Source organism: Gadus morhua, chromosome 22 (assembly GCF_902167405.1).
Source record: "Gadus morhua chromosome 22, gadMor3.0, whole genome shotgun sequence".
In the NCBI taxonomy this organism is placed as follows: Eukaryota; Metazoa; Chordata; class Actinopteri; order Gadiformes; family Gadidae; genus Gadus; species Gadus morhua.
Genome location: NC_044069.1, coordinates 9,605,790 through 9,632,866, shown reverse-complemented (window position 1 = coordinate 9,632,866; position 27,077 = coordinate 9,605,790). Strand labels below are relative to the sequence as shown.

At 45.5% G+C, this 27,077-nt stretch overlaps 1 protein-coding gene across 2 annotated transcripts; it reads left to right on the top strand.

Annotated features, from left to right (window-relative positions):
- The first annotated feature begins 1,017 nt into the window (after nt 1-1,017).
- On the top strand, nt 1,018-27,008 carry LOC115536292 (zinc finger MYM-type protein 4). Of its 2 annotated transcripts, XM_030348091.1 has the most exons (27): nt 1,018-1,274; nt 2,323-3,066; nt 3,339-3,409; nt 4,744-4,914; nt 9,669-9,937; nt 10,871-11,036; nt 11,561-11,767; nt 13,242-13,392; nt 13,710-13,825; nt 16,260-16,526; nt 17,149-17,299; nt 18,162-18,334; nt 18,596-18,737; nt 19,095-19,199; nt 19,360-19,397; nt 20,338-20,473; nt 20,592-20,701; nt 21,290-21,442; nt 21,515-21,596; nt 21,838-22,068; nt 22,561-22,670; nt 23,042-23,183; nt 23,574-23,725; nt 24,054-24,168; nt 24,641-24,901; nt 25,366-25,489; nt 26,083-27,008. In XM_030348091.1, exons 2-27 carry the CDS (start codon nt 2,457-2,459, stop codon nt 26,327-26,329), a joined length of 4,500 nt encoding a protein of 1,499 aa, XP_030203951.1. In that variant the 5' UTR covers nt 1,018-1,274; nt 2,323-2,456; the 3' UTR covers nt 26,330-27,008. The 2 variants fall into 2 exon arrangements, with proteins under 2 accessions (XP_030203951.1, XP_030203950.1); XM_030348090.1 differs by having other exon boundaries at nt 21,290-21,596.
- Nucleotides 27,009-27,077: the final 69 nt, after the last annotated feature.

Genomic DNA, 27,077 nt, shown 5'->3' with positions numbered 1-27,077 from the left:
TGGGAATACACCTGTGCGATATCGCCACTGCAGGCCACATTAATAAAAATATATATAATAATATACAAATATGTCAGTGTGCGTGCCCGTGTGTGTATCCAAACACATACACTGCAATTCACATGCACACATACAGCTCAATATAAATCCATGAAAACATCATGTTTTGATCCCACGGCCAATTGAGGATATATTCATGAATGTGGTAACACATTATATACATTCTTATAGGCCTACCTTGACATTTTTACTATTTTACAGATGTTTGTTAAATTATAGAGCAAAGATACCCCTAATGGAAACGAGGAAAATGTTACATTTTTTATTGTTATTAGTTGTATAGGCAAGGATACAATTCATTGAACATCTGGAAAATCATAAAAAATAAATAAAAAAAATTCAAGGAATAGGATATCAACACATTCATGAATTCATCATCAATTCACCATGGGATCTAAACATGTTTTTTATGGATTTACAATTAGGTTTTCCTCAGTTGTATCAATGTATTGTCTTATTTATTCTGTTTTGTATGAGCAAATAAAATCTCATCAATCATATGACTGTCCATGTTCTTCATTTTCAGTTAATAGAAACTAGAAAATACTGTCTTGATATCTAACTTTAACAGTACCAATCCTTACTTTAACATATGTGAAAATAAAAATATGCATTCATCAGTGCTTTTAGACATGTTTCCAATGGCTTTGTGAGAGAACGGGCTCCGTTCAATGAAATGAAAACCAAAACTGATTGAGCACCGTTTATAAACAACCCTTCCGTTTTGTCCGTTGGCTTCTTTTATAATATGTCCATGGTTGGCTTGTGTCGATACGTCAAATGTCGATATGTCATCTGTTAGCGCAGGACCCCGAGCCGATCTGGCAGCCGAACACATCTGGTACCACCGGCCACCGGCCACTGGGAGTATGGAGGTTCCCATCAGCAGCTCAGTGGCGCTACTGAGGCTAGAGCGCATGCTCAACACCGTGTTGCATATCCGTATCCCGCGGTAACTCATTTTACCCAGAATTCCCAGGTTAACCAGAAAGGAACAGGCTCCATGTTGGTTCTGGCTACAAACCTTCCAATGCAGACATTAGCAGTGTGTTATCCGCACACGGCCAACCACATTACATAAAGTAGATCAACCACACTGAGCTCTGCAGAAACGACCACTGAGAAGGTGGTTGTTTGAACAATTTACACGTTTTGGAAGTAAAAGCTATTGTGTTTCAAGTGGCGTCGGAATTCAAGAAGCATTCAAAACGAAGGTAACAAACCTCAACTTATAAATATAGTTAAACTTGCATCCCTCTTAACCTACTGACACGATCGAGTTATTGCAGCTGAGTAAGTGACCATAAACTGGTGTAGAGCGGGTTGCAGATCTAGTATCAGAAGTTAGCTTATTTTGTAGCAGTATATTTACATCCACCAAAGCCCACACGTGTCGTGTGGCCATATCACCTATAGAGGGGAACCCCGTTCTAAAATCGTTTTCATATGCGTGTTATGCATGGCGAACGTTTTGTACAAGTATATACTCATATTTATGTTTTGCCGAGCACCACCCCGGAGTACTGCGATCGTCAATAAGGGGCGTGCAGGTCGACTTCATGGGCTGATGTGCTGCTCATGATGCTCTTGATCGTCTCCTGCTGCTTCAAGCAATCTTGAAGTGTTATTTCCGTACTGGGTGATAACTGTTGCAGCGTTTCTGTGTTGCTCGTATAGAGGTGGGCAAGCTTTTATACATGCTGCAGTTGAGATATTAACTTGGAGAGGATTGAGGCGTGACTTCGCTCCGTCACATCGCAGGGTGCGCCGCCATATTAGGAGCACTGGGACGTAAAGGATGTTTGGTAGCAAGGGGGGGGGGGGGGGGCTTGTTGTTATGGTGCTTTTTTTGTGATTCTTATTGAAATTATTTGTTAATTATGAGTCCTGCCAGACTTTGCAAAACAGAAAACAGTGGTGTCTATCTCTGTTAACACCTCCCTCACGTACCTGCTAGCTTCCCTAAAATGCTTTTTTATGACCTGTTTTATGATGAAGTTATAACATAGACATTTCTGGCGGAAAACGCGCTCAACCATTCAGGATTCCAGACTTGAAGAAAGCATCTAGGATAGCGGCAACAGGTGCATCACTCGTGGGTCGTTCTTTAGGCTCTTTCAGGGACTTTCTTAAACACGTTTGATACAACTGCCTTGATGCTCCCAATATGGCGTATTGCCTACAAAAGTAGGTGATGCATTTAACATTTTATAGACTGATTTAACTATGATTAAACATTTTTGTGTGTGTGTGTGTATGCAGGCAGGCAATCGGATGGAAATTCCTGAAGCCTAGTAGATCCAGGAGCTCTTAGGACCGCTCAGCCCTGTCAGATACCAGAGAGCCCGAATACTTGCTCAGTTGGGATTCCTGAGCCTTTGAGAGGTTCACCGGCGATGGAGGCTCCTGCAGACGGGCCCAACAAGAGCTGCGAGGTGGACGAAAACACAGTGAAGGGCGGGGAAGAGGAGGAGCAGAAGGACGCCGGGGCAACTGACGAGTTGAGGGAGTCGCAGGCTTCTCAAAGTAGGGCAAAGCAGACGAGGATAAGTATTGACTTTGCACCAACGACCGCCACAGGGACAGTGGTCCCAACAGAGGGAACGTGTGACATCGATGAGTCGAAGGGGGACTTGGCGGAGGAGCTCACAGCTACAGCCGTGGACAATGTAACACAAGAAGAGGAGATGGAGGAGCACCTTACTACTTCCCCTGACACTGTACCAAAAGAAGAGGAGGAGGAGGAGAAGGAGCTGCTCATGACTACATCTGTTGAGGATGTACAAAACGAGGAAGAGGACAAAACGGACATAAAGTGTTCTATAGATGTACAAAGTCAAACCCTAATGGAGGACATGGAGGAGCCAGGGACAGCCAGGGGAGATCATTTAGACGAGCTCATGGACATGGGGACCGTGGACCAAGAGGAACAGGAGGCTCAGATGAAAGACGAGGAGGAGAACATGTCGGACTCAGAAAACAGTGGCCAAACCATGATGGGGAGAGGTAAAATATTTTTGTGTGTGTGTGTGTGGGCGATAGGTTGGGGTAGGTGGATAGGTAGGTGTGAAAGGTAGGGTTGTGTGAGGTTAAAAGTTAGCTGGGCTTACCTGTGTGTAATGTCCCTCATATTGTGTTTTTAATAAACAACTTTTGTAGCTTTGCCATGAGTACAATTGTAAGCATGCATATATAAATATTCTAAAAGTACATTCACTATATTTGGAGCATTTGTGGCTGTATTTACAATAATCATAATTGTGTGTTCTCTTTTCTAGCCTTAGAGAAGGAGACTGGGCTGTCATTGATGGGGAACAACATTCAAGTAGTGAAAGTTGCGATGGATGATGTGAGTATGGAATGCTCATTAGTTGACTGTTTGCCAATGAGTAGCTAACCCAATTCATTCAGTGCATTAGCATGGTATACTTAGCACTTTACATTTCCTCAGGAAAAACATTGAATGACTCTGAAATAAGGAGGGGGGGAAAACATGTCTCTCATTTTAATCTAGCTCATTTCATGACTTAATATTAGTTGAAGCACTACCAGTGTTTATTTGATAATTTATCCCCAGTGTTCAATACACCTGTACTTATCCTAGCGCAAGATGCCATAACTCCTGCTTTTTGGTGACCTATATCAAAATGAATAAATACTTTACAAAAACATTATAAAGTGTTTTTCGTGATAAAAGGAAAAACAAAATAGCCTTTTTGACTAACATAGTCATTACAAAATATGTTGTTGAAATAGTACACATCATGTAGGTTAACGCCAAATGAAAATAATAAAAAGTAAACGGGAACACAAAATCGAACTAAAAACCAATACAAACATACCTTACTAAAAACAACAGCAAAACCGGAAAAATATACTGTGTATACCCGTAAGAACTGAGGACAGTAAAGGCCAATTTCCACCGGAATCGGCACGGAAGCGCCACGGCAGCGAAGCGGCTGTGTTCCGTACTGCAATCCCCACTGGAAGAGGCACGGACACGTTCCGACAGATGGCTCAAGACGTGCATAATTATAATAAGTATTCATACAATATTATTCACAAGTTATATTCAAACCATATATATTATAATATACATTATAATATATACATAGGCCTACCTTATAATCAACCATACACATTACCCATTAAATACGGTAGACCTATGATTTCTAGATGTCATGGCAACGTCCACTCGCGACACTGGACTTGCGAGGCATCGACGCGGACTTTCAATTCTTCTTTGCCACTGATTAGCTATTGATACCATACCATAGATAGACTGTATAATATTGCAATACCCTGTGAATTGCATAAGGATCGATGTGAGCTCATGAATATTCATGCGCAAAGGCAAACTGATTGGCTGTAGTCGTGTTCTGAGACACGGCAGCGAACCGGCAACTTTCAGAAATAGAAGAGGCAAGTATCGTAAACGAAGTGCCGGTTTGGGGACGGTTCCGTGCCGGTGCCGTATCCAATGGAATAGCCTACGTTCACTTTAATGGTTTCTATTATTTTCGGCGAGCGATTCGCTGCCGTGCCGCTTCCGTGCCGATTCCAGTGGAAATTGGCCTTTAGTCACTAAGTCACTGTGGACAGAGAGAAGCGTTTGAAGAAGACCCACATGGGGCACTGAGACCCACCTCCTCACATCCGGCTGGCCTTCTTCCTTCCTTGCAGTACAGACTCCAGGCCGCGACCCGGCCTCCCAGGCTGTCTCCCAACGGGGACCCCGCCTCGCCCAGCCAGGTCACGGTGAAGGACGAGCCCATAGACGAGGAGTACAACCAGGCCCTAATCTCCTCCTCCGCTCCCACAGACGACATTAAAGACGAGCCTGAGACCCCGAAGGTAGGACATTCTGAAACATCTCTCTGGGAGGACTGTGATGCAATCATGGGCGTCAGTTTGGTTTGAAATGTGCTGGGGCGCATTTGGATGTGCATTTTCAGAATTGCTGGATACAATGAGGATTTTTCCCTTTAGTGCAGGAAATTAAAGGTTCTGAAAGATGTACATGCACACAGGTGTCTTGTAGGGAGCTGAGTCTTGTTACATAGTGCTTGTAAGGACATTTTGAGCATGTTAACAGGCCAAGAGCATGGCCTAAAGTTCTGCCCAATAAATTAGCATTGTAACTTTTCTGGATGCACTCGTCACAAGGAGATCGAGGTCTGGGTTGTTGGACCAATTCTTTTTACATTATTGGCCACTCACAGTACTCAGTCACCCTAGAAAAACAAACCTGTTTGTTAATGGACAGATTTTTTTTTCCATTAAAACAAGCAACACTACAGGGTAATGAACAACTATTTTTCACCCTGTGACATTAAAGTACATTGAAACAAGTTACATTAAATTTTTACATGGTCTGCCAGGAACAGGACCCAGGTCCATCTGAAATAAACAGAGACCTGCAGGAACAGGCAGATGATCATGACGAGGTGAGGCCCGCTCATATCTGGAGAAAAACTTGAACGTATTCAAATAAACATACAGAGAGGCAGCAACAATGATTCTAAAACAAGTCAACATTAGAATCTGCATTCTGTTTGCCATACATAGACAAACCAAATATGCAGACCTCAATCCTACTGGACCTCTCCACAAAGATACCACTTACTTTAACTATTAACAACTATTTACGCACAGAACTATTTACACTTAAAAAGCTGCTACCCAATCACTTACAACTAATGAACTATATTTCAGGAGCAGTCAGCTACTCAAACTGAGGGGATCCGCCCTGAACACCCCTTGGATGGCCCGTACCAGCCCAGTCCAAGGGAAATTGAACCACAAACACTGCTGAATCGGACTCTAAAGTTCCAGGATAGTTGGTATCAAGCATTCCCTTGGCTGCATTACAGCCAGCAAGTGAAGGGGGTTTTGTGTTTCCATTGCATGACTGCTTTTGCAAAGCAAAAATCAACATTGGCCAAATGTGCTGAACAAACATTTATCTCGGCAGGGTTCCGAAACTGGAAGAAAAGTAGGGAAGCTTTCAGCAGACACCAAAACTGCAAGGCACATGCGATTGCTCTGAATACACAGCCACACATACCGCATTCTATTAGAATTCAACTGTGCAGCCCTCTAGCAAGGGCTCAAGAGGCAGCCAGGTTGGCGCTTTTACAAATTGTAGGTGCTGTGAGGTACCTCTCAAAACAGGGCTTGGCTCTTAGAGGCCATTCCAAGAAGGACGGAAACTTCCAGAGTTATCTCAGAGATAAGGCGGAGGATGATCCCAACCTGGCAAGCTGGCTGGAGAGAGAGCATTCCTACACAAGCCCTGAAAGCCAAAATGAGATACTGAGCATCATGGGTAATATTATCATTGGGGGGATAGCCGCAGAGATTTCTGCCTTACCTGTGCTGCAGTACTCCCTTATAATGGATGGAACACAGTATGTCAGTGGCACTGAGCAGATCTCCATCTGCCTCCGCTATGTGGACCAAGAGCTGGAGCCAAGGGAGGAGTTTGTGGGCTTGTACGAGGCCTCTTCCACAACTGGCGAGCATCTCTGGAGAATTGCCTCCGATGTGCTGCTCCGTCTCAATCTTCCACTCTCGGGTCTTCGTGGCCAAACCTATGACGGAGCAGCAAACTTGTCAGGGAACCTATCTAGGATGCGAGCTTTGGTCCGAAGCGAACAGCCGCTTGCCAGTTTTGTCCACTGTGGTCCTCAGTGTGTGAACCTGGTCATACAAGCAACCTGCTCATCCACACCAGTTGTGAGTGATGCTCTCCAGTGGATCCATGACCTGGGTTGTTTGTTTGGCCAGTCTGGGAAATTCAAAACCATCTTTAAACAGATAGCCATATCTGAAAATGGCTCACTCACCACCATTAAGCCGTTGTGTGCCACCAGATGGACTGTGCGAACGCCAGCGATCAAGTCTGTCCTCACCCAATACGAGGTGGTCTTGGTTGCACTGGAGGAGATGGCTTCAGCGAAAGAGGAAGTCTTAGCTCCTCGAGCAAGTTGCCTTCTTGACCAGCTCCAGAAAGGAAACGCAGTACTTGGCCTTCTACTTGGGCAGGATATTCTCTTGAAACTTGAAGGTCTCAATAAAAGCTTGCATGGGAGAGCAGTAACAATTGGAGCGATGTTACAGGCTGTCGATTGCACAAAGAAAGCGTTTGTGGCACAGAGAACGAGCGAGACATTCATGAGGCTTTACTCGAGAGCTGTGGAATTCACAACATCTCTCGATCTGCAGCCAATAAATCTACCACATGTACGGAAACCCTCAAACCGATATGATGGGCCTGCAAATAGTCCCACCTCGTCTTCTGCAGAGGAATATTTCAGGGTGCAGTTTTTCTCTGCCATCGACACGGTAGGCATGCAGCTGGATGAGAGATTCAACCAGGAGAGCCTTGGCAATTTGGCCATGTTGGAGCAACAGCTACTGTCTGGGGAAATTAGCGAGGTAGTAGAGCTCTACCCAGAATTGGATGCACAGCTGCTGCCAGTGCAACTAGCTATGCTGAAGGCAAATAACAAGTTCAATACTATTCAGGAAGTCAGTAATATCTTAAAGGCCATGGTACCAGAAGTTAGGCGGCTGTTTCCCCAAGTGGAGGCTCTCGTTAGGCTGTTGCTTGTGGTCCCAGTGTCTTCTTGCAAAGCTGAACAGAGCTTCAGTGCGCTGCGCCGTTTGAAGACTTTGCTCCGCTCCACGATGTCGCAGTCACGACTCAACAGCGTATCAGTCTGCCATGTCCACAGGGAGAAGCTAGAAAAAATAACCAGGAAGGAAATAGCTACTGCCTTCATTGGCACATCGGAGAGGCGTGCACATTTGTTTGGGACATTTTAATAGGCAGAATTGGCAATAGGCTTACGTTTGTTAGTATTTAGTACCTGTTTAGTGTTCTGCTAGAATTTGCAATCAAAAAGCTGTGTTTCTGGGTTATTTTTGCAATCAATTAAAAAATATGCTGAATTGCCATCCTTATCTGGTCAGAGTTCTTACTTTGGCATTTTCACAACAACGTAGTGCACCCACCTATTTTCAGTCCACACAAAGGCACTTGCAGCAGGTCTGGAGCTCAACAGGGTGGCCTAGAGAAGGACCAAAATCAAATGAGTGGGCATCCGTGTCAGAAATATAACCACTAGGCCTACACACTAGGAATTTTGTAACACTAGCCCATTAATAACAAGCTTGGAGACATAGTCTTCTCGCTCACCCGTCTGAATCTACTCTCTGATCAAAGAAGCTTTTTTAGGTTAGCCACAGGCTGCAATTAATTGCTTACGAACAAAAACATGCAAATGAAATGTCACAGCACCAACAACTTGACTTTGCAGTTTTCCTCTCGAATCTTTTGTAGCAGTGGTGCTGTGAGTTGTGCAAAATAAACAACCTTTAAATGGTTACTTCTATTGAGATTCTTTAGGGAAAAATGTACAGATTGAGCTTTCAAATATGACGTAACAACGGTCACGGTATCTGCTGAGACCGGATCATTGTGCACATTTTTATTTTTTATTTTATTTTGCAGTGGCGCTGACCATCCAGCAGCCGCAGTGTGACGCTGCTGAATGCATATAGGGGAAACACTGGACTTTGTTAAAAAGTCAACACATGGGAAGACTGGGCGAGGGTAGAGTAGCATTAACGTTACCGTCCCTATTGAACTCATCTGAACTCTGACTGCATCTAAGATGATAAAATGATGTAATGCTGTGAACTCCGAAGTAAGCTACACTCTAGCAGCCATCGCAAACAGCCGGCGGTTCCAACTTTACTGTGGCAGCTAGGCTAGGTCTACCTGGCTTCTAGAAGCTAATGTTGGCTAGCGTCAACTTCAATGATAGAACTTAGAAACTATCAAGATAACTTGCTCGCTGCCCTCGGTCAAAACTACCACAAGAGGTTTTACTAATTGTCAAAAATAAATATAAATACGTTACCTCCACCTCTCCTAAAATGCAGGCGGCAACTGCAGCAGATTGTCCATTGAAGCAAAACAGTCAGGTTGCATAGGTAGTCCTTAAAAGGGAAGGCACATTGTTTTCAGCTGCATAACTTACATTATGTCCTCATCCAATCATGTGCGATTCCCATTTAAAAGTAACAAGCTCTATTGGCAGACGGGTGCCACCCAACCGTCCCCCATCCAAGAACTGATAACAATGTTAAAATTGTTAAACTGTTGACAGAGAATTGTGTACCCATTGGCTACCTAATAGCAGTATGGCTGTGTTCCATATCCGGATAGACTTTTTGTTGATTTGTTGGCATCTGTCAAGAATTATATGTGCTATGAACTTATCTTTTTTTTTTTACTGAATTCAACTCGAGTCAATTTTAATTTTTTTAATAATTGGTGGGTACAAGATGAATCTTGATGAAAACTGGTAGGTACGCGTCCCAAGCGAAAACGACTCCTATGGATGCAATGCTCCCCCAATTTGAGTTTTTCGGTGTAGGTAATGGAAGACAAAAAAATATTAAAATCCTTCTCCATCAATCCTCTATGGACACACCTGCTTGACTCCAAGTGGAATCGGGATAATGTCATTAAAAAAAGAAAATAGTATTACTTGAAACTTGTAACGTGTTTTTTCAACACAAACTTTGATTCCCAGGAGCTGATGATCAGCTCCGTGTTCTCCGTGAAGGGGAAGTCCGACCCGCCGCGTCTGGCGTCGCGAGCGGCCTCAGCCCTGGCGAAGCCCACTCCCCCCGGCCACGGGCCCTCCACCCTGTACGTGGTGTGCTCTCTCTGCAAGACCTTCATGATCAAGGGCCAGACCGCCTACCAGAAGAAGGGGTCCCCGGAGCTCTACTGCTCCCCCGCCTGCCTCTCGGCCAAGCCCCAGGAGCCTGCAGGCAAGATCTGCCACCACTGCAGCAAGTGAGTCCCCTTCACGCCTGGCCGCAAGGGCGCCGTCACTTTAAAACTGCCCTAACCCGAGCTGTGGTGGTAAACGGGCAAAGTATTGACAACAAAAAATGACATTTTTCATTTTGAATTCTGATATCTTAAGAAAATGTTAAACGTATGTCCTGTGTTATTTGACCTGAGGTTAAATGTTTCACGTCTGCTTCCCCTCCTATAATGCTTTCCTAGCATATCCAACATTTTTCGAAAGAAGGTCACCTGACTTTATTATTTTTGAATTCCCCTCAATGAAATTCAAATATGACATTTCAAGTTGTACCATTTAAAAAAAAACACCATTTCCATACACAAATTTTAATGGTTAATAAAATTCAAAACATGGAAGTGATTTCCCTTCAAACACATTTAGCTCTATTAACATCCCGCCATTGGTTGACATGCATCAGAAGGGAACACTTTGAAAAGCAAAAATATATTCACGTATTTATGAAGATTAAGTTACGCATAGGATAGAAATATATGAGATAAAGAAACAATTAGATAAAAACATAACGTTTGATTTATCTTTTATAAATATTGAGAGTGTGAACGAATCAACACACCTCCCTTTTACCCTACATTCACACTACATGCGTTTGTCGACGGGCCGCTCTCGAAATGCATTGTGGGTCCGTCTGTTCCGTCGGCTCCGTGGCCTGCATCAAAAAGTTGAGAAATGTTCAACTTTTCAGGCACCAACGGATCCGTCGGCCAATCAGATCACGTTTTGCAAACACACGCAAATACACTGTCCAATGCCTTTGTAATACAACCCGGGATATCACATGGATGCGTCAAAAAGCCGTCATCCGTCGACGGGCGGAGGTAGTGTGACCGTAGGGTTAGGTTCCCCCTGGATCCCCTGCAGCCTTGTGTGTTCGTAACGCCCGTCTCTTCCTCCTCCAGGGCGGTGGCGAGGCCCGCCGACCTGATCCGGTCCCCCATCGACGGCACCACGGGAGTCCGGGACTTCTGCAGCCCGGCCTGCCTCGCCGCCTTCAACACGTCCCAGGAGGCGGTCGCCCCCGCTCCTCGCCAGTCCACCTGTAGCGTGTGCAAGAAATTCGTCTCTGTAAGGCTGGAGACTCTTACTCGCTCACTCGCTCACTCACTCACACCCTGTTTTGTTTAACCATAGCCGCTGTGATCTGTTAGTTGGTACACCTGTGCTTGAGTTTTTTTGTTCTGCGTAAGCGACATGAGCTTACATCCGTGGAGATGTGGGCGGGAGCTTAGGCCACTTAGGGCTACGCCGGTTGTGACGTGGGGACCCACGGCTTGGCGATGGCGACTATTCAATGCAGAAGTATCAATGAGGCTTAATAGTTAGTTTGTTGAAGCTTAATCTCAAATTCATATTCTACATCTATAGTTTATACACTCCTTATTTGAATGCAAGATTTTGAATGGGCTCCACCTAGTTCAAGTTCTACTCTAGTGCACCCACCGTACCGCTACGCTGTTACCGGGATTGCAAGCTCTTGAATGCGCTCCCCCTACTTCAAATTCGACTCCTTCAGTACACAGACCTTGACTCTGTGCTCTTATCGTGATTGCACGATTTTGAATGGGCTACTCCTGGTTCCTCCTCCGCAGAAAACCAAGCACGAGGTGGCCCTGAACGGGATCACCCACCGGATCTGCAACAACGTCTGCTTCAACAGCTTCCGCTTCGCCCACAACATCAACATCAGCACCTGTAGGGTCTGCGGCGAGCACTTCGCCAACAAGATCGTGGTGCTCAAAACCACCGGCGGCCTCCTGAACATGTGCAGCGACGCCTGTCTGGCCAAGTACAAAGAGGTGTGTGTCTGTGTGTGTGTGTGTGTGTGTGTGTGTGTGTGTGTGTGTGTGTGTGTGTGTGTGTGTGTGTGTGTGTGTGTGTGTGTGTGTGTGTGTGTGTGTGTGTGTGTGTGTGTGACAGAGAGAGTGTGAGACAGAGAGAGTGTGAGACAGAGAGAGTGTGAGACAGAGAGAGTGTGAGACAGAGAGAGGCTGATGAGAAATACAATGATTTGGGGTCAGGCAGTGTGTTGGGGTGTGAGCACAGAGCTTGCTTATGAGTGTGTGTGTGTGTGTGTGTGTCTGTTCCACACTAGAAGCTATTTTCATGTGTAGAAAATGGCCCACAAAGAAATGTGTGTGACATTGCACCCTTCTAATTGGTCGTCTGGGAGGACGCTTGATCATCTGTTGGCAGGGTGCGGTTGATCATCTGTTGTGCCTCCACACACGCGCATATTTTAGAGCCGTGCCAAAATAACTAGAGCTGTCAGTTAAACGCGTTATTAACGACGTTAACGCAAACCAAATTTAACGGCATTAATTTTTTTATCGCGCGATTAACGCAATTATTTTATAAAAAAAAAAAAAAAAAAACTTTTTTTTTTTTTTTTCTTTGGCTCAAAACAAAGAAGCAGTAGCCTGACTGCTGTGTTCAAATGACATTTGTTCAAAACAGTCGTTTAATTGCACTATAGGGTCTTTTTTTGTATCATCCTGTTTTGATCAGTGTATATACCAATGTTGTTATCAATAAAAAATCATTTGCACAAGGCAAGCCGATGCACTTCAACATGTTGATAAGAGAATTAAAATGAGAAGAATTATGGGACAAAAAAATCAAGGGATATTTAGCATAGAAAAATAATTTGTGATTAATCGCGATTAATTAGAGTTAACTATGACATGAATGCGATTAATCACGATTAAATATTTTAATCGCTTGACAGCTCTAAAAATAACACATTTTGAATGTTTTCTTAGAACTTATCCCTACTTAACCTGCCCATTCAGAATCTATTTCTAAAAAGTACAATGCGCCACAGAAGAGGGATCCATCCTTCAAGGGATGGATCCCTCTTCTGTGGCCCATTGTACTTTTTAGAGGGTTTAGGGGATGTCATTTTCACAGGCCCAAACATGTGGTCATTTATGCCATTTGAGACTAATGGCATATTTATGGTTCCACGTCGACGCAACGCAAGGGGCTTACGGACCCATTACGTCCTTGCGGACCCTCCTTGCGGACCCTCCTTGCGTCCACCGCAAGGGCCTGATGTGCGCCTCCCAAAAATCGTGACCTTGCTTGCGACGAGGGGACGCAGCAGCAAGGGCTGTGATTGGTCCTCTCACTAAAACCCGACGCAGAACCCAAAACGTGTTCAAGGCTGTGTCGAAGCATCTGTGTGCTCCTGGCGTTGCGTCGATGTGGAACCACAACCAGCCCTTAACTGTGCTTTACGGGCTCTACCAATGCATTGACTTTGACCTGCAGAAAAACAACACCCCCCATCCGTGCGCCATGTGTGCGGCGATGTTCTCGCTGTCGAAGATGGTGGAGGAGAAGAACAGCCAAGGCGTGGTGGAGACCTTCTGCACCACCGGCTGCCTGCTGGCCCACAAGATCCAGTCGATCAGCTCCTCGGGTAACTGCACGTGGGCCTCGCACAACGGGCAGCCCTCTTGGTCCTTAACCATGGTCAAGACATAATTAATTCAGACGCACCTTAAAACTGCTGCTAAATAGACTTCTGTTCAGATTCAAAACGTAATGCCTTTGGTTTAAAAAGGCTTATTTATCTACAATAAATTCATAGTCCTTATTAATATACCTGCATACTTAATTACTGTATGTACCGTTGATTGGGCCATAATGGTCACATTTAGGGATGGGAATGTCGTTTCCTAATGTGTTGACCAGCGTTTACTGATTTTAACCTCTGTCGTTTGGATGTTGCCATAGGTACCATGATGCAGTGCAACAACTGTGTGTCTTTGAAGGTGCCAGCATACCACCTGGCCATGTCCGACAGCTCCATCAGGAACTTCTGCTCTTTACCCTGCGTGCTGGGCTTCCAGGTAACGGGGCAGGACAAATGGATTTGGTTTTTATTTTTACTTTATTAGTTACTAAATGGTATATTAATATTTTGTTAGGGCTGAACGATTTTAAGAAAAAATTGAAATTGCGATTTTTCTGGTAGAGATTGCGGTTTCGATTTCAACCACGATTTATTTTCTTTAAATCAAGTTTCAGTATAAATTAATATAACCAATGAATTCCATTAAGGTAATGCAATAATGAAAACTGCTGGCAACAGATTTCAAATGCAAGACTGTTTATTCAAGTACCTAAGAAACAACAACCAAAAAAGTCAAATAAAAAGGGAGCCCTCTTTCTTAAGTAAACTTGCTTCAATGGCTCATCAGCATCAAAATAATTGCAAAAAAAAAAAAAAAAAAAAAACGCAGCTTTGACGATCCCAAAATCGTAATGCTTGAGATCGCGATTTTCGGTCGAAAACGATAGATCGTTCAGCCCTATATACAGCGCCCTCCATAATTATTGGCACCCCTGGTTAAGATGTGTTAAAAATTAATTCAATTTTTATTGCAGAAGCATACTCTCACACTGAAAATTTTAGACAAATGTAACCTTCAACAAAAAAAATCCCTGACTAAGAAATAATTATTCTTCATAAGATCACCTGTTCACAATTATTGGCACCCCTAACAATTCCTAGGAAAAAAAATTAACTCAAGTATTTGTCATTTCTACAGTAGTTACAAAGTAGTACAAAGTTGATCAGAGTATGTAGGAACATTTAATTAGTAATTCATATCTTCCTGTTTCCCTGGGGTATAAATATGATGTGCCACAGAGGCCATTTCTCTTCGACATGGGAAAGACAAAGGAACACACCGTTCAAGTAAGGCAGATGTGTGTCGACCTTCACAAATCAGGCAATGGCTACAAGAAAATAGCCGCTCGCCTACACCTGCCCATATCTACTGTCAGAGGAATCGTCAAAAAGTTTCAAACAACTGGAACAGTGGTAAACAAGCCTGGACGAGGATGCAATTTCATGTTGCCACCACGCACAGTGAGGAGGATGGTAAGAGAAATAAAAAAATCTCCAAAGCTCACTGTCACAGAATTGCAAGGAATGGTAGCATCTTGGGGTCACAAAGTCTCCAAAACAACCATCAGGCGCTGTCTACATGCCAACGGGCTGTTTGGGAGGCATGCACGGAAAAAACCTTTTCTCACTCAAAATCCTAAACGCCTGGAGTTCGCTAAGCGGTTCATGACCTTCAACTGGGACTGTGTGCTTTGGTCAGATGAGACAAAGATAGAGCTTTTTGGCAACAAACACTCTAAGTGGGTCTGGCGGAACACAAAAGATGAGTATGCAGAAAAGTACCTCATGCCCACTGTGAAGTATGGGGGAGGATCGGTGACGCTGTGGGGCTCTTTCTCTTCCGAAGGCCCTGGGAACCTTGTTAGGGTGCATGGCATCATGAACGCGTTGAAATACCAGGACATTTTATATCAAAATCTGATGGCCTCTTCCCGAAAGCTGAAGATGGGTCATCACTGGGTCTTTCAGCAAGATAATGACCCTAAACATATGGCCAAATGTATCCAGAAATGGTTAATCAGACACAGAATCAAGCTCCTCCCTTGGCCATCTCAGTCCCCAGACCTCAACCCCATTGAAAACCTGTGGGGTGAGCTGAACAGGAGAGTGCAGAAGAGAGGACCCAGGTCGCTGGACGATTTAGAGAGATTGTGCAAAGAGGAATGGTCGAAGATCCCTCTTTCTGTTTTCTCCCATCTTGTGAAACATTATAGGAGAAGATTAGGTGCTGTTTTGTTGGCAAAGGGGGGTTGTACAAAGTATTAACATCAGGGGTGCTAATTGTGGCACACATGATTTGATGTTAAATAATCATTTCTTAAGGTGGGATTTTTTTTCCTACTGAATAAATGGACTTGAATTAAAGGCTGAATTTTACACTTTCTTTCATTGTGGTCCTATATTATTTTTTTTAAAAAAATGAATTTATTAGAAGTTGAACACATCTTGACCAGGGGTGCCAATAATTATGGAGGGCGCTGTATATGTCCTTATGATGGTAACACTTTATAATAAGGTGCCATAATAAATAGCAAACTAGTCATTACCTAACCCTTTGTTAATATTTATTACTTTTTACTAAAATTTCTATTTGGCACAAGTTAATATTTTTTTTGTAATTTATTAAATAATAGTTGTTTGCAAAACCCTAACCCAACCCTAACACACGGCCAGCGACACTCTGTGGTCTGTGAAAAAAAACTATTAACTTGTGCCACATAGATATTTTAGTAACAATTAACAAATATTAACAAAGGGTTATGTAATGACTAGTTTGCTATTTATTATGGCACCTTATTATAAAGTGTAACCCCTTATGATGCGTCTATGATTTTAACCGTTCCCCTCGGTGTTGGCCTTACGCTCCACAGGAGAAACACCACCACAAGACCCCCAAAGGAGGGCCTACAGTCAGCCATACCGCCATCCCCTCAAACCAGGGCAACGTCGTCCCTGCCGCCGCCATCGCCGCCATCGCTAACCCCTGCATGGCCGCCCCGCGCCAAGCCAAGACCACCACCACCTCCACCTCCACATCGGGCCTGATGGAGGCTACCTCGCAGAGCGGCGTGCCTAAGCTACACTGCCCAATATGCGAGCGAGCCATCACCACCTACCCGGAGGTGGTCCAGGAAAAGGTTTGTTTGCTGCCTCAGTTATCCTCTTGGTAACCGTTCGATGTTCAGAGCAGAATTTTAACGGCGTTAATTTTTTTATCGCGCGATTAACGCAATTTATTTATTTAAAAAACAAAGAAGCTGTAGGTTGACTGCTCTGTTCAAGGCAGTATGTTTGTATGTTCATCGTTTAATTGCACTATAGGCTTTTTTTTTTGGATCGTCCTGTTTTGATATGGCAGTATATGGCAATGTTGTTATCAATAAAAAAACGTTTGCACAAGGCAAGCCGATGCACTTCTCCATGTTGATAAGAGCATTAAAATTAGAAAAATGAATGGGACAAAGAAATCAAGGGATATTTAGCATAGAGAAAAAAACTTAACTATGGCATTAATGCAATTAATCGCGATTAAATATTTTAATCGCTTGACGGCACTTATACTGTATATATATTTCAATTGAATTGCTCTGTGTTTATTCAAGTCAAGTGCTACAAAAACCTAATTGAACCATAAATACTATGTATAATGTAATGAAATATATACAATTTGAACTTTGATGATGCTTCACTTAACGTTCAGGGAGATATTCGTCCACCTTGCAGTACGGTTCCTTTAGCGTGTTTGTGTGTGGCCTACAGGACAAGATAATGTTCCTGTGTGGCGTAGACTGTGCGGAGGAGTTCCGGACACTGCACTGCGCGCTGAGCAGGTGTGAATACTGCAAGCTGCTGAAGGTCCCGGCAGACGTCAAGAGGATCGGCTCCAAGAACTGCAGCTTCTGCAGTGAAGGTGAAGAGGCCGGTGTATGTGTGGGCCACCCCTCCTGGTGCTGTTACTCTTATCGTGTGCTGCGGTCACATCGAGCTCCGGTGTGTGTGTGTGTGTGTGTGTGTGTGTGTGTGTGTGTGTGTGTGTGTGTGTGTGTGTGTGTGTGTGTGTGTGTGTGTGTGTGTGTGTGTGTGTGTGTGTGTGTGTGTGCGTGCGTGCGTGCGTGCGTGCGTGCGTGCGTGTGCTACGGCTTTCTTTTTCAGCCATTTAATAATGTTCTTGTTTTTTTAAGAACCTAACCCAGATGAAATTAAAATATTGTTTTCGGGTACTTGAAGGTGTTTTTGCTTTGTCATTTTTTTAAAATATACACTTGACGTTCAATTAATTGGGATACATTTTCTACGAATCTCAATCTCAAACAGCTCACAGGCATCTGGCCTGCGGGTGCGGTGCCATGGAGATTGAGATACCCCGTTGCACACACTTTGAACATTATCGACAAAACGGAAGCAATTATTCAACACTGGTATTGATTGTCCTTACTAATCTTCCAACACTCCCCCCGTCCACTCTCTCTCTGCCTCTCTTTCTTTGTGTGACTCTGTCTGTCTCTCTCTGTGTCCCTCTCTCTCGCTCTGTCTCTCTCGTTGTCTCCGTCTCTCTCTGTCTGGCTGTCTCTCTGTCTGTCTCTCGCTCTCTGTGTGGCTCTCTCTCTGTCTCTGTCTCTCTGTCTGTGTGTCTGTCTGTCTCTCTCTGTGTCTCTATGTCTCGCTCTCTGTCTCTGTCTCTATGTCTCTCTCTCTGTCTGTGTCTCTCTGCCTCTGTGTCTCTCTGCCTCTGTGTCTCTCTCTCTATGTCTCTCTCTCTGTCTGGGTCTCAGGCTGCAAGCTGCTGTATAAACACGAGCTGGCCAAGCAGTGGGGCAACCACTGCCGCTGCTGCGCCTTCTGCTTCTCCATCGCCCGCTCCCTGGTCAGCACCCGCTACTCGGGCAAGGTGCAGAAGTTCTGCTCCGAGCACTGCCGGAACAAGTACAGCCTGCTCGACCAACAGGTACCGGGGGCATGGGAGCGTGGCTCGGGGGCGTTGGATTGATGAGGTGTACGTAATTATGTGGTTTTGAGTACCAGGGAAAGCACTTTGGGAAATCACTTTCTTTGGAATCAATCTATTCATTATCCATTCATGATTGCATCTGATTATGCTGACGCAGACAGACGCAGACTGACTGACGCAGACACAGACCCCATTCTAAATTCCGGAGGTCATGTTTTTGATTGAAACTGTTTATCCGGCCTGCCGCTCTCTCCTCAGCTCGCCAATTGTGACACGTGTGGGGCCCGGGAGAGGCTCACCACCACCCTGCCCCTGCTGGGCTCGCCCAAACGCTTCTGCCGGCTAACGTGTATGCTTAAGTTCTGCTGTGCACAGACACCGGACTCCACGCCCACCAAGAGTAGGTGGTCATGCTTTTCGTCGTGTTTCGCCAAACTCCCCTTACTTCCCCTCGCTTGTCGGTGACTCGCAATAAGTTCCTTCATGTTATACTGAGATAGTGATTCATAATATTGTGTCGCAACACAACAATATCCCTCCTGTGTGTGCACATCCTACACTTGAAACGTTATGATCACACAACCAAGGGACGGTAATTGCTTTCAGTAACATGTAGACATTCAATTGGGCTAAACAGGGGTACATACAATGGAAAAACGAAAGGGAAACATGCTGGTTAGGGCAGTTTGCCTCAGTTCTGCTTTATTATGAGAAAGTGAAGTTGTTTTTATGTTACTGCTCTTTCATCATCTTACAGATTCCGAGGCTCTGGCGTCTTCAGAGTCGGTTTCAACACCTGTCATCGGAAACGTCATCTCTCTGGCAAGCCGGCCGTCCACGCAGGCCAACCCTGCGCTACAAGGTAATGCATTGACATGAAGATCACTTGGCTTTATGTAATAAAGTATTTAAAGCTGTGTTTATACATGTGTGGCCACTGGGGGGCGCACAATACACTCCAAAGTGAATGTTTTTGTTGTTGTTGTATTTTGTTAATGTATTTTTGTGCTCAACTCACACAGGCACTGTGCCAAGACTTCAAATGAAGAGACTTGGAAATGTAAGCTAATGTTTGTCATTTCTGGTCATTTTTCGATTGTTCATAAAATCTCTATTCGGCAAAATTCACCTTTATGTTTGCCGAGCCCACCGGGAATTCTCCCAACTCTCCCGATTACCACTCCGCCACCGTGTGTGTGTGTCTGTGTCTGTGTCTGTGTGTGTGTAGGCGTAATTCGATAGCTCGGTAATGTGTATAGGCCCAAGTACGGTAGGAATATTCATTCTGGTTTAAATAATGAATGTTATAGTATTTTTCATCCTTGCTGAGCAAGAGTTTTGTTTGAAAGTTCAGTGATTGAAACAAATAAAAGCCTGGGCTATTGGGCTACGGTAGGCCTACCACTGTCATGGACCTACCCGATGTCAAGTGGACCGGGTTGAATTCACTGCGGGTCGCTCTTCTTATATCCATCTTACCAAATATATTTTATTACTGTCCTTCTCAACACTCTCTGATCTCACTAAAAGGCTAGCAGCACGAAATCAAGGGGCATTTAGAATATATATATTTTTGCGATTAATCGCGAGTTAGCTATGACATTAATGCGATTAATCGCGATCAAATATTTTAATCTCTTGACAGCACTATTTTATATATATTTATGAAAAACGAGAAATTGCGTTATATCATCTGAAAATGAATCGGCCTTTCACCTACGCCACTGCAGTTGAGATATATATATTGATGGTTAATGTCTTCTATAAAGGCTCTCCTGTAAACCCATTCACTCAATCATAATGCCTTTATCCAATGTACTCATTAATAATAATACCTGATAATAAAAACTGTTAGACTATTTTGTGGCTCTGAAACCATCAGTACCCAATAGGGGGCAGTAGTTCCTTTTTTTTTTTTTAGAACATTCAAATCGCAACTAACTAATAACTGTCCCTGGAAAGCTATTGACTCATTGTTCCTATTATTCCTCCTGTGTTAGGCCGGTACCCAGACAGACAGGGTGCTTCCCCTTGCGGTTAAGATCCTCAAGAACAAGGCCCTGCTGTGTCGACCAATGGTACAGCACCAGGAAACCACATGCAAACCCGATATGGTCGACACTGAAGTGCAGACGGGTAAAGACACCGACACAAACACATGCACACATAAACCACCTTTCATAACAAAGTGCTGAATTGAAGTGCAGCCGACTGATAAAATGAGATAACCGATTTATGACGGGATTTTCTGCAGATGAACCGATCAGGGTGATAGTGGTGCCGGTTCCCGTCCCTGTGTACATCCCGGTACCCATGGCGATGTACAGCCAGTACTGCCCCGTGCCCATGAGCATTCCCCTCCCGGTAGGTTGAATCCCCTCCACGCCAAAGGGCTGCTGCTGTTTTCATCCTGAATCTGAATTCTTCTCTATGATGGAGTTGCCATTAAACACAGTTTTTTGCTCGAATAATCATTGCATGATGAGTTTTCAGGGCTTGTGGAAGCTTGTCAGTGGCCCTTGTAAATCTCTTTAGATTTAAGCCAGTTCAATGACTCTATTTTGAGATTATTTTCACCAGGATAAGTACCTTCTGAGACCAGACGGTACTTGATCTATCAAAGGCAGGAAATATTGGTTTCCTAGCAAAAATGTTACAGGACAGTATTATAATTAAGATGAATACAAATAAAAAATGCCATGGGCCCGTTCTGGGCAAATAGTTTAACTCACTCCCATCCCCACCATGGCCATATATTCTACTCTTTGTGTATGTAAAGATACTTTCTATATTTAATTATGAGGTTTGTTTCCAACTGACATGTACATTTCTGGTTGTCGCCTTGCATGGTTGACTCCGCCGCCGGTGTGTATCAATGTGCATTAAGCGTTGTTATTCGCTCTAGACTAAAGCGTGCCCTAATGGCCTCAACGTGAATGTTGTGCTCCCCAGCTCCCCGTGCCCATGCTGCTGCCGGTGACCCTGGACAGCGCCGAGAGCGTGGTGGAGACCATCCGGCAGATCAAGGCCAAGACGCCCTCGGACCCCCTGGAGGCGGACCTCATCCTCATGGCGGAGATCGTGGCGGAGCAGGAGGAGAGGGAGGTGCAGGAGCAGCGGGAGGGCCGGGAGAGGGCCAAGAAGGAGGCCAGGGGCAGGGGCAGGGCGCCGGAGGAGAGGGAGAAGGGGAGGAAGAAGAAGGCGGAAAAGAGGACGAGAGCCGTGGACGAGGAGAAGGACGGGCTGGACCTGCTCAACGGTGAGGCCGGGCTAGGGGTTTGAACGTCACCTTTGACCTTAAATGACTGTTTATCTTAACGTGTAGTGACAGATGAATTGATGGATGCCCAACCTTACTCTGTAGACAAACGGAGTCAGATGTTAATCTACAGTGATTTCAATTAGGGTAAAGAAAAGCTAATGCTTGCTTAATAAATGTCTGTTGTTCTGGTGTTTGGATACTTATTGACCTATTTGTGTGTCCTTCTCCCATCCCTTAGAGTACATCAACAACTACAGCAGCGATCTAGACCCAGAGATTCCAGAGAGTCTTCTGAGCGGTTGGGAAGACTCCCCGTCCACCATTTGTCTGCTGTCTGACAACCGAGCTCTGTCCAAGGAGAAGCTGCAGCCAATCACAGACATCCCTGTCGGGGGTTCCTTCGAGCTGCCTGTTGAGAGTCCACCTCCAGAACCTATCCCAATGGACATTGAGGAAGACATGCCCATCGGTATGTGGGGTCGGAGTTAGGATCCAGACTTACGATAGGTTGATTGTGGGGGGGGGGGGGGGGGCAGGCATAGTAGGAAGAAGGAACTGATGTTTTACCTGGAGGAAGGTGAATTTTGACGATGTAGAGTTGTATCGTTGTCCAGAATGGCTTCTTTGGCATTCCCAATGTACGGAGAAAAAAAAGTTATTCTTCAAGATAGTCATCATAGCTGCATTCAGCCATACACGGGAGTCCTGATATTCTCCTGTTGGGGCGTATGTCTGAACAACCTATCCTGACATTTGTACTCTGAAATTCTCCTGAAAAAATACTACCATGTAATTGTATTGACATTTTTGGAGACTCCGAGCGATCATCCTACCCTCAAGAATTCCAGAGCTTCCCACCTTGGCTCGATCAAGCACCATCTTGACTAGTGCTACTTTATAACTTGTGACGGATCATAGATATCAGGTCAACTGATGGCTTTTCTGTCGGTTGTCCCCGTAGAAACCCTGGAGCAGTTGGAGGCGGCACGGTTAGGCGAGACGAAACAGCCAGAGACGAAGCGGCGAGCTGCTCCTGCCCGAGGACGGAGGAAGGCCCGGGAGAAGAAGAGGGTAGGGCACGCTCCAGAACACATGGTTAAAGGGGACATATTATACCAGCAGGTGGGAGTGTGATTAGCCGTTACAAGCCGTTTTGAAAAATCACAAGTGGGCGTGTCCACCTAGATGTGTGCGGGATAGATCAGGCTACCAGTCTACCCAGTGGACTGTAGCAAACGTTGCTCATCTATCCGGCATACATCTAGGTGGACACGCCCACTCGTGACGTCGGAAGAGGCAGATTTTTCAAAACAGCTTGTAACGGCTAACCCTAACCCTAATCACAACTGGTGGTACAAGATGTCACCTTTAAACAACGCGGTGCGACGCGGAGGAGACACTGACCCGGTGGTCTGAGACGTCTCTCTCTCTCTGTGCCCCAGGGCCGGCAGGCGGCGGCGGAGGCGGCGTTGGCGGAGGCCAGCCGCGCCCCCAAGCTGGAGAGCAAGTACGGCATCGACGCCTGGGAGAGATGGGTCCGCTGGAGACGGGACCAGCCCGACCTGCCGACGCCGCGCATCCACTGTGAGTCGGCCGGGGGGAAGGCCCACGGGGCGGGGGGCCCGCACTGTAGCGTCGCTCCACCTCTTCCACAACGCAATCTCCAGATCACTTGCTCCCTATCAGGCGTGTAACCGGAAGGTTGCTAGTTCAATCCCCGGAGTGTCGATGTGTCCCTGAGCAAGACGCCTAACCCTAACTGCTCTTGCATGGTTGACTCTGTTGCCGCCCGTGTGTCACTTTAAAAAATAAAACGTCTGCTTAATGCAAATAAAGTCCCCTCCTAGTACGCACTCAAAAGTGACGGGAAGAGACAACCAATAGGACGTTGGTCGCTGCCCTTCTTATTATATTCTCCCAGTTTCTTAAGGCCGACAAGCGTGTATACCGTTCCTCTGTCTCCTGTTGCGGTAGCTCGTCCCCTAGAGCTGAGGGAGGACGTCCTGCGCTGCACCACCACCGAGCTGAGCTACGGCCTGAGCCGCTTCGCCGTGGAGCTGAAGAGGCCCAACGGAGAGCCCTACCAGCCAGACAGCCTGTTCTACCTCTGCCTCGGCATCCAGCAGGTGAGACGCCCTGACGTACCGGGAGCAATGGGCTTCTGAGGCCATGTCCACATTTGGGTCATTTAATTAAAAAAAAAAAAAAACGCACACCGCTAGCAAACAAGGTTCTGCCAGTCGGCCTCTGCCGTTTTTTTATGTGCAAATTGATTGAGGATCATGCTTAAATTTGTATTAGCACTAGACTCATGACCCATAGAGTTGAGACGCAGGACAAAAAAGCAAATGCTATCATGGACACAGAATTCATTTTCAACATTGATCTCGTGTCTGCTTCTACCGTGCCCACGGTCATAGGCCGCAGCAACCCTAACCCTGTCTATTCCCGCAGCACCTGTTTGAGAACAGTCGCGTGGAGAACATCTTCACAGACGTGTTCTACGGCAAATTCTCAATGGAGATCACCAAACTGCTGAAGGACTTCAAGCCGTCAATATCGGACAGCGGTACGCAGGAAAACGCCTCACTTTCTTCTCCATTTGTAACCCAAAACCTCCTATTATGGTAGAGCAGAAGTTCTGCTTGGGCCGTATCCCCGGTCATCGTTATACCACCTAAACTAACCCTCCAGGGTACGTCCACTAAACTAGCTACTCCCCGGTCTACCACCTAAACTAACCCTCCAGGGTACGTCCGCTAAACTAGCTACTCCCCGGTCTACCACCTTAACTAACCCTCCAGGGTTCATCCACTAAACAAACTATGCTAGTTGTTGTGTTTTAATATTATATTCATATTTCGGTTGTATTTGTTTGCATTTCCAATCCCTTTTTTATTTGCTAGACTTATCTCAACTGTTAGGCAGCTGAGTCCTTGTATTTCTGTGCTCTGTCATAATTATGTGTGCTATATAGTGTGCTGCTATATCAATAAAAGTGAGTTGACTTGCCTCACTAACCCTCCCCGGTGACCCTCCAGGCTACATCCACTCGAGGGTGGAGGAGGAGTACCTGTGGGACTGCAAGCAGCTGGGGGCGTACTCGCCCATCGTGCTGCTCAACACGCTGCTCTTCTTCTGCTCCAAGTTCCTGGGCTTCACCACCGTGGAGCAGCACCACCGCCTCTCCTTCGCACACTTCATGCGCTGCTCGCGGAACAACCCCGACAACACCAAGACCATCGTCCTGCGCTTCTACCCGCCCGCCAACATCGCCAGCTCCATGAAGTATCCACCGTCGGGTAAAGAAGTCCACAGGGCTTAGGGTTGTGACGTTTTGCGTGCCGATCTCGTCGCGATGCACAGATGCCAGTATTGATTTTCCTTCTTTATTTTTCATGATTAGAATTATATTTTGTATATCATATTCTTTTTTTGACCACTACATGGTGCTGATTGTGCAAACTTCCAACAATTTGTGGGATGTTTGTAGGATTTTTACCTTGTCACGCAAAATCGTGAGGAAAGGTTTTTTTTACTATTGTGCACATTTGTATCGTGTATTCGATATTTCATTTTGTGAAGTAAACATCCTCCATCCTCCTCCACAAAGTGAGTCACTGACCTCCCTTGACTTGTCTACCTGATCTATACTAAGTGTGTGTGTGTGTGTGTGTGTGTGTGTGTGTGTGTGTGTGTGTGTGTGTGTGTGTGTGTGTGTGTGTGTGTGTGTGTGTGTGTGTGTGTGTGTGTGTGTGTTCTCCAGACACGGACGCCACGGCGGCCAAGCGGAGTAAGCCGGAGGAGGAGGGGATGCTGGACATGCAGGAGAACCAGGAGAACCCTCTGCGCTGCCCCGTCCGCCTCTACGAGTTCTACCTCTCTAAGTGGTGAGGAGCGCCGGCCCCTGGGCTTCTGCCGGGGAAACCCCGCAAGCTCCCCTCGTTTAGATCAGTACTCAGTGTTCCCCCCAGCACTGTACGGTTAAGGCGGCCGCCCCAGCAACAATAGGGCCCCGCCTTGACTACCAATGTATATGCATTACTCATAATAAACTGAGTTATTATGAGTAATGTATATGCATGTTATGTGGTGTAAGCATGAATCTTAAATGCGTGGTGCAAATACTTTGCTGAGGAACATTTCAGTTATTCAGATTACCTTTATTTAATTTAGGTGGTAACCCGATTCAAATAATTTGATTTCGGTAGCATGACGGTACAATCGTTCATGACAAATATTAAAGTCAACAAATAAATAGACATTTTTGATATTGGCAAAGTAAACCACGGCAGTCCTTCAACGTTCCCTGCTCTTGAGAAACACGGGAATGTATCTGAAATTCCTGTTTTGATGACTAAATAGTATCTGCTAGGGGCTGTGTTCAGAACCGATACGGTTTTTCACCTCCTTTATCGACTGGGCCCTAATTAAGGAACCAAAACGTCCTGTCTTCCCCTCTCCCTCGCTGTCTCTCTCCCAGCTCGGAGACAGTCAAGCAGCGCAGCAACGTCTTCTACCTCCGCCCCGAGCGCAGCTGCGTGCCCAACAGCCCCCTGTGGTTCTCCGGCACCCCCCTAGACGACGCCACCCTGGGGGGCATGCTCACACGCATCCTCAGTGTGCGGGAGATGCACCTCCTGGCCCCCGCCGCCCCCGGCAGCACCGCCGCCACCCCCGCCGCCAAAGAGAAGGACCCGCCGTACACCCCCGACGGAGAGCAGGACTGAGGAGGAAGACGAAGGCCGTGGTCGAGGAGGAAGAGCGGGAGGGAGGGAGTGAGGGACTCGTGGTTAAAGAGACTTTGAGGGCGAGCTGGGATTTTACAAAGGAAAAACGAAACTACCCCCTCCCCCCCAAGCAGGTCTACTGTGTGGACCGATAAGGAGGTATCAGATGTTAAGTGGGGGAGGGACTCGGCTGTATAGCGGCAATACTCGATTTGGTTCCAAATGGGTGATTTGTGCGTTCTTCGACTTCATTGACCCCGAGGGGTCCTCTTGTCTTGTTGAAAGTTTCTTCAGATCATTGGTCAATGATTTATAAAAAAAATAAGATGAATGCCCTCCATTTTCTTTTGTTAATGTTTGAAGAACAGTATCTGTTGATTCTTGAACAATTGTTTGGCATTAATGTACTATCAAATACTTTAAAAGTTCCCCAATGCAGTAATGCCCCTTTAACTTTAACCTCAATAAGCATATTTCACACTGTGATTGAAACCATTCTGAAGGTCCCTATTACCATGCACAAATACAATATGATATATAACTCCTATGTATATAGAAAGATAATAGTCTTTCAGTCCTCCAGTGTTTGATTTTCATACATCATTGGTTCTAGTAGTAAGATAAAAATGTTGAGTTATTTGTATGCTCTTCCATTTTGTATTAAAAGTTGAAGAACTCAGTCTGATATTACTTGATAGTGACACTTTTAGTCCTTATATATTACTGCAGACTTTCTTTCGGAGTCAGC